The sequence below is a fragment of the Tribolium madens genome, unplaced genomic scaffold (genome assembly GCF_015345945.1).
Source record: "Tribolium madens isolate multiple individuals breed KSU strain unplaced genomic scaffold, Tmad_KSU_1.1 Scaffold_91;HRSCAF=231;Tcas5.2_LG7, whole genome shotgun sequence".
Classification (NCBI taxonomy): Eukaryota; Metazoa; Arthropoda; class Insecta; order Coleoptera; family Tenebrionidae; genus Tribolium; species Tribolium madens.
The window spans coordinates 250,853-258,818 of NW_025401063.1; the positions used below are offsets into that span (position 1 = coordinate 250,853).

General features: G+C 31.0%; 1 protein-coding gene across 2 annotated transcripts in view; it reads left to right on the forward strand.

Annotated features, from left to right (window-relative positions):
- Nucleotides 1-7,966, forward strand: part of LOC123011683 (protein pellino) — a 13,113-nt gene that overhangs the window by 1,066 nt on the left and 4,081 nt on the right. Inside the window, exons 1-2 of one of the 2 annotated variants that reach the window (XM_044409259.1) lie at nt 1,550-1,801; nt 7,103-7,201. In XM_044409259.1, coding sequence (XP_044265194.1) covers nt 1,791-1,801; nt 7,103-7,201 — 110 coding nt within the window. In that variant the 5' untranslated portion in view covers nt 1,550-1,790. Of the gene's footprint in view, nt 1-1,549; nt 1,802-7,102; nt 7,202-7,966 lie in introns of those variants that run through there. The other variant, XM_044409258.1, reaches the window with a different exon arrangement.

Genomic DNA, 7,966 nt, shown 5'->3' on the forward strand with positions numbered 1-7,966 from the left:
CTTTAGTTTCGCCGTAATCGGCGTTTAAAAATTCAAAATTTTTTGCGAGATATCGACTTGGCTTTGGCCTCAGTCGATAGATTTTCTTACGCTGATTACGATGGAATTAAATTCTTTGCTCTAAGTCTAATAGTTTGGCCGTAATCGCCGTTCAAAAAGTGAAAATTGTAAAAATTGTGAAACTTTAAACGTGTTTTTCTACGAAACTATAGAACTTAGAGCAAAGGGGTAAAAACCATTAAAATTAGCTTAAAATTATCTATTTACCGGCGCAAACCGGAACTCGCTCCGGGTTATGGTTCCGGGTACAAAGCCATTTTTAGTTTTTTCAAAAAAAAATTAATATCTCAAAAACTATGAGTCTTAGGTCAACAGGGTTTGTACAGGCGTGTTCTCCGGTTAATTTTACATATAGTACTAGTTTTTCATAAGAATCAAAAAATGTTGATTTTTGGTCAAAATCGGATATAGTGCTTTTACTTTTAGCCTTATTCTTAACTTTATTACTCAATATCTCAAAAACTATGCATCGTAGAGTATTTTAACTTGTTGCATTGTGTTCAGCGCGTAATTTTACGTCTAGAAAACCATATTTCATCCGTTTTTACGATTTTTAGTAAATTGACTATTTTTACGATTTTACTGCTCAAACATTCGAAAAAATCGTAATTTTTGAAACTTGACCCAATAACGTTTTATGCACTTTTTTGAGTCTTTAACACCTCTAAGAAACGTTAAATGGATCAATTTTAAAGCTGAAATTTTAATTGTTTTTTGTTGATTTCAATGTAAGTTTTGATGCACGAATTCAAGTTTAAAAACCGAGTGGCGTAGATATTTTAAAGAATAAGTGCGTCAAGTTCGTATAAAACAAATTTTTTGATACTATTTTTTCTAGTTTGTCATTTTTAAACAAAAATTTTTACTTTAATCGATTTAGGGATTGATATCACGTTTGGTAATGTCTTAATTTTAATAGTCAAATTTGATTTGGTCTTTTGGGGAGGTAAACCACAAAAAAAACTAATTTTAGGCCTGCTTTTGACATTTTTTTAATTTTTATTTGCGAAAATTAGGGTTATTTTACATAAAAATTGTCTAAATCGAGTGGAACACAGAGAAATTAAGCATTTTAGATGTATGTATTTTGCAATTTTCTCTCAAATTTTTTAAACTAGTAACTTATTTAAAAAAAAATGCTTTATATCACGCCAAACATTGCACAATATTCAGTTTTTTCTCGATTTTTGGTGAAAAACATTTTAAATCGACTCACTTTGAGACAAAATCAGTGACCTTGTAGGTGAAAACAGCTGTAAACAGAGATTTTGCACTTAGTTTTGCAATGAAATTTATGAAATCTGGGAATTTCACCAATCACCGTTGGCATTACTGAAAGCCGGTCCTGACCATCACAATTTTCCATCGTTTTTTGTCTCAATTAAACTCTCTTAACAAAAATTAGAAAATCATATTCCCCGCCACTGTCATCTGTCATAATTCAAATCTTTCACTTCCGGTCCCACCAGATGTCAGCACACATCCAATGTTTACATCCCACCGTCCCCCACGATCGACATACGCGCCATTGTTAGTGTCCGTGTTAATCCATCAACGTGTTGTTTCACCTCCTGGAAYTCGTGCTGTCTTGCGAATCCCCCGTGAAAGTYCCCCCAGTGATCATGTCGACGAATCTAGTGATCGTGATGTTTCCAGTGAAACAGCGATTCCAGTGATCAGTTTTATGTGTTTCAACAATCGCAGCCAAACTGTTTAAGACGGCTTCAGAAATGGTGAAAAGGTGGGTGGCTACGCCCCATAAGGGGGCTATCGCGATCTCATCGCTTCATTATTGATTTTCGGACGATTATTACGACGACAAAGGGCCATGTTTGTCACGAGAAATGTCAACGATCGGCTTTTTTTTCTCTCAGGTGGCTAAAGGGGCGTTTACACGACTGGTACTGTGATAATCGGAAATTTTAGACATTATTTGACAGGTTGAGGACAAAATTCCGGCGTACTTGTCTTATCTGTTTCGCAAGATAATAAATATTCCAAGTAAATAATAATATTTTGAATGAATCACGAGAAAATGACTAGTCATTCTTGACAATTGTTTTAATGTAGTGACTAAGAGGAAAATTGAAAATGAGCAAAATTTTTTGTCCAAAAAGACGTTTTTTATTTTTGTATTTCTTTGTTACCATAGTTACATACATACGTCAATGTATTACTATAGCAACCTATTCATGGCCGACTCGTTTAGGTTGGAAATTTGAGGTTATGGAAATTTGAWTTTTCCTGTCCTTAAAATTATCACCACCACGACTAAAACAAATATTTTTTTTGCTAACATTGATAACATGTCAATATTGAACGCGAGAGAATTTTAGTCCAGTGCCTARTATATTATAGCATGTGTTGCTTGAAATATCTGTCCGATTCGATATTCATTAAGTATTTATAAATGTTGTGTGTGTGAACTTTTTGTCTCTAGTTCCTAAAAACACGTTAAAAATGCATGTCATTAGTTACAACGACGTGAACAAATTTGCATAATTTTTTTTTTATTAATCTTGACTTACTTTCACGACCGAAATTGGGAGAATTTTTRAAATTCTTTGTTTAATAACCGTTTCGTGTTTATTATCGGAGCATCGTACTGCGATAATAAMCAAAACAATGATGAAGGTTTTATTATCTTTATTTTTGGCACGATAATAATGCGTCGAGTTTTTTGTCGTTTCATTGTAATATTACCCGCCACTGGTTTCTAATGTTATTACCATGACAACTAACAATTTTTCTTTTTGTTTCTATGGTTACACTAGTGTTTCCATGGCAATTATATAAATTAGTGCACTTGGGCGGCTCGTCGAGGATGGAAAAGGGTTACATTTTTTTTCATTTAATTTTTTATTGATTTTTTTACGGCCCGCGGCAGTACAACCTTTACCTCTTCACGTTCTTGGTTGTTATAAACCGTTGACCGTTTCGAGCTATTGTCCGACTTTACGRTAAGTAAAAATGTGAAACTGGGTTTTCTATTGAGTCGATTTTTGGATCATTGCAAATAAGTTATGTTTTTTTTTCCTCGATTAATTTCCTTGTGTTATGGTCATTAACGAAAGAGGTTAGGTGAAAGGTTTTTGGTTTCCCGGGTCAACAAAACGACCCGTAACCATTGAAGTAACGTTTCTCACCGATGCAAATTAGAAACTGTAACATCGTTTATATGAAGTTTACACAATGGTGTAATGTTTATTATTTTAATAAAAACAAGTGCTAATTCTCTTGTTAGCAGCTAGGTTATTGCAAAATTTTTATTTTAAACAATGGGATACTAGAAATGAGAGTTCTTAACAAAGAGGACAAATTTTTTAGATTCACCTTGTATAATATTCAATTTTTTTGTCAGTAAATATAATTCMTGACAAGGTATATTTGATGACCTTGACCCACAAAATAAATTCCAATGAGTGATTATAATTATCATATCGTTTACATGTCTGCTTTCGATAATCTAGTATTTAGAGCGCTTCAAGAATCTGTATAAATTCATTAAATCGCAATATGTAATTAATTTGGAATATTTTGAAGACAAGTGAAAAGTAGGTCATTTATTTTCAATAACGGAAACAAATTTGAATAAAAACGGTTAGGTATGACTTGGCATGAAAATCACCCGCCACTGGCCTTATATTTTATTACCATGACAACTTCCAATTTTTATTTTTCGTTGCTATAGTTACACATATTTTCAGTATTGTTTCTATGACAACGWTACAAATTTGCGCACTTAGGCGGCTCGTCTAGGGTGGAAAAAGGAGCTAATTTATTTTTTGTTYTCGACATTCCTGTGTTAATGATACATTTTCTGTTGTAATTAAAGGGTCACTGTAATAAATATATTCCACCAAGCTTAGATAACGATTCATTAGCTTGTCGACCACGCGGTAATTACCGGTTCAGTCAACCCGAAACGTAAAAAATGGATGTTATTTCGTTTACCAAATAGGCATTGTTTGTCGTCGATTTGATTTCAGATTCAGATGCAGGTGTTTAAAAGCAAAATCAATAATTGTCTTTATAAAAAAAAAACAAACAAAAAAAAAACATATTTTTGGGGTCTTAAACGGACATTTGTGACTAAATTGCACTTTGGGACTGTAAAAATTTCTGAAAATTTTGCTTTTCAGGACTATCGATTTCAAAATAATACTTATGATTTATTACGAATAATCCAAATGTTAAGAATTTTGCTTTTTATGTCACTATCTTTTAATTTGAAAAAAAAACAAAAAGCCTAAATTTTTCAAAAGTTTTTGAAGTTTTAAACCGCCATTTGTGACTAAATTGCAATGTGCGACAGTAAAAATTGCTGAAAATTTTGCTTTTCATTATTGTGTCTAAATTACAGCTTGCAATAGTTCAAATTGTTAGAAATTTTGGTTTTTTGTTACTATTTTTCAATCTGAGAAAAAAAAACAATTGAACCAAAATCCTACATTTTTCAGAAGTTTTTGACGTTTTAAATGGCCATCTATTTTTCTAATTCTGGGCAAAACTAATAATTTTTGACAAATAAAAAGAAACACCTATATTTTTTATTCGTTTTTAAAATGGTCATTTGTTACTAAATTACAACTTGCATAGTTCAAATTTTGAGAAATATAATTTATTAGGTCGCAATCTTTTAATTTTTTTTTTGAATAATCAAATTGTTACAACTTTTGCTTTTCCTTTTTAAAGCAAAAATAATTGTTATCTTTACAAAGAAACATAAAACCTATATTTTTCAAAAGTTTTTAACTTTTCAAACGTTTAGAGCGCTAATTTTTTGCTTTGAAAGTAAAACTTTTATCGTTTTCGAGAATTTCTTATCTTTCACATGAATTGTTTCGCATTTCCGAACACACTCTGTATATACTGTTTTAAGGAAAAAAAAAAGATTAGAATTATATTAACAACAAAAATGTTAGATGTGAAAAAAATATAAAGGAAAAAGCAAAATCAGAATAAAAACTATTGAAATAATAAAAAAAATGTGTTAGTAGTTTCAAAAACGAGTTAAATTTTGTCAAATTCGAAATGTTGTGTAGAAAGTAAAAATTAAAGGGGGATCGCGGCTTTGCCGCTCTAGGCTTCACACTATCTGACTCACAAACAAAAATAACTATAATTACAAAAACTGTTGTAAGGAAAAAAAAGAATAGAATTATAGTAGCAACAAAAATGTTAGATGTGAAAAAAATATAAAGGAAAAAGCAAAATCAGAATAAAAACTATTGAAATAAAAAAATGTGTTAGTAGTTTCAAAAACGAGTTAAATTCTGTCGAATTGGAAATGTTGTGTCGAAAATAAAAATTAAAGGGGGCTCGCGGCTTTGCCGCTCTAGGCTTCACACTATCTGACTCACAAACAAAAATAACTATAATTACAAAAACTGTTGTAAGGATAAAAAAGAATAGAATTATAATAGCAACAAAAAAGATAAATGTGATAAAAAATATAAAGAAAAAAGCAAAATCAGAACAAAAACTATTGAAATAATAAAAAAAATGTGTTAGTAGTTTCAAAAACGAGTTAAATTCTGTCGAATTGGAAATGTTGTGTCGAAAATAAAAATTAAAGGGGGATCGCGGCTTTGCCGCTCTAGACTTCACACTAACTGACTCACAAACAAAAATAACTATAATTACAAAAACTGTTGTAAGGAAAAAAAAGAATAGAATTATAGTAGCAACAAAGAAGATAGATGTGATAAAAATATAAAGAAAAAAGCAAAATCAGAACAAAAACTATTGAAATAATATAAAAATGTGTTAGTAGTTTCAAAAACGAGTTAAATTCAGTCGAATTTGATATGTTGTGTAGAAAGCAAAAATTAAAGGGGGCTCGCGGCTTTGCAGCTCTAGACTTCACACTATCTGACTCGCAAACAAAAAATAACTATAATTACAAAAGCAAAAAGTGAATTGTAAAAAAAAATATTGTGAATATCAACAAATATAGAATGTCCGGAAAAACTGTTAAAAGATTTTGAGGAGTGATTTGTACAAGAGACATTTTTAAAGAAAATTAATCAAAAAACAATTAAGAAAAACTTCTCTCAAAGCAATTTTTTGTCATGAATGTGTCATAGTGTTTTTTTTTTTTCTTTTTCTTAAATTGACCGTTCTTTGTAATAGGCGGAAACGGTTTCAGTATCAGAATATACAGTTACTAGTTAGAAAATGAAAATAAAAGTCTGGCTTTCAGGAAATGTCTCTTCGGTTCCAGATCGTTGCTTTTGGTGCTTTTAATAGAGCGTCTTATGTAACCAAGACGTGATCCTGGTCACTCTGAGATTATATATACGTGTATTTATGTGAGTCGCGTCCTATTTACGGTCTATTAACATCGAGAAGGGTCGATAACCGACTATCTGCTACGAAAACACTGAAAAATTACGAAAAAAAATTATGATTTTTTTCTTTAACGTTTCACTTGATTAATTAAAAACTAAATTAGCTCCTTTTTCCACCCTAGACGAGCCGGCTAAGTGTGCAAATTTGTACAGTTGTCATAGAAACATGTGTGTAACCATAGCGACAAAAAATCAAAATGGTCAGTTGTCATGGTAATGAAATTTAAAAGCAGTGGCGGAGAAGTTTGTGAAACATTTCGAAAATCAGGTTACGGTCTTGCAAAACCATGAAACCGAGTCTCCGAGTGGAATTTCAAAACAGTGGCGTAGTTTTTTCTAATTTAAATACCTGATTAGTTGGAAACAACTCTGGGAGTTATCATTGCTTTCAAGCATGCAACGGCAATAAAGCCCACGAAAATTGCTATAATTACGTTAGAAATCGTAGTTAATTACAGTTTTTTCGTGTTTGTAAGTCTCAACTTTCAACTTTTGTTGTATTGATGCGACCTTAAAGCCACCATCAATCAATCGAGAATGCGATCGATGTTTGGGGGATATCCGGGACGAATTATTAATAAAACAGGGTCAAAGTTGCACGAATGGCACCCCTGCGTGCACATTTTATTGTTTAGTTTTCGTGCAACATAATTGTCACAAAAATAGTTAATTGTGTGTTTTTTTTTTAGATCGGATGGCACCGAGTCTCCAATATTAGAAGAACAAGAGAGTGCCAACTCAGAAAAACCAAAACAACTTGTCAAATATGGAGAACTAGTCATTTTAGGGTAAGTGTAAGGTTTCGATTTGATGATCCGATTATGTGACATTTGTACGGATTCTTCAATTGTATATTGACACATAAAAACGATAAAATAAAAACACATTTGTGTTTTTATTACGTTTAATAAACGATCATTTAGGGAATTTGCGTTTTTGTGATTTGTTTTTGGTAGCTGCTTTGGCTACTGTCCGCTAGAGGGGAGTCTAAAATATGTTTTTTTATAAATTACGTATTATTTAACAATGAAATGGTAGTTTTTTGTTGAAAATAATGATTTTGTGTGGTAAGAAATGCTTTTTTATTTATTTTTAACACTTTATTCAAATTTGATTAGAGTGGCCTGTGATTTTGAAATTAAGTTGGCAACAATGACTGCCAAATTCAAACGTCACAATTTTACCATCACTTTATTCACTTTTTCAACGAAATAAGTTGGAAAACGTATTGCAACGTTCAAAAAATGAAAAATTTTATAGTTTTTGAGTCAATTTGTTTCAATGAAATATTACGAAAAACTTTAAATTTTAGTACAAAAAACGTACCTTTTTAACATTTTTTTGTGTTTCTTTTGTCTTAATTAGCCCCAAAAACTATTTAAATTGAGTGAAACAACCATTTTAATTATTTTTGTGATTTTTTTAACCTATTTAAACAAAAAAAATTTTGTTTTTTGTTTTTGTCTTAAAACACTCGAAATAGACAAAAATGTCATTTTTGGCTTATTTTGTTGAATTTTTGGCTTGTTTTTCTGCATAATAATTATTTTTTA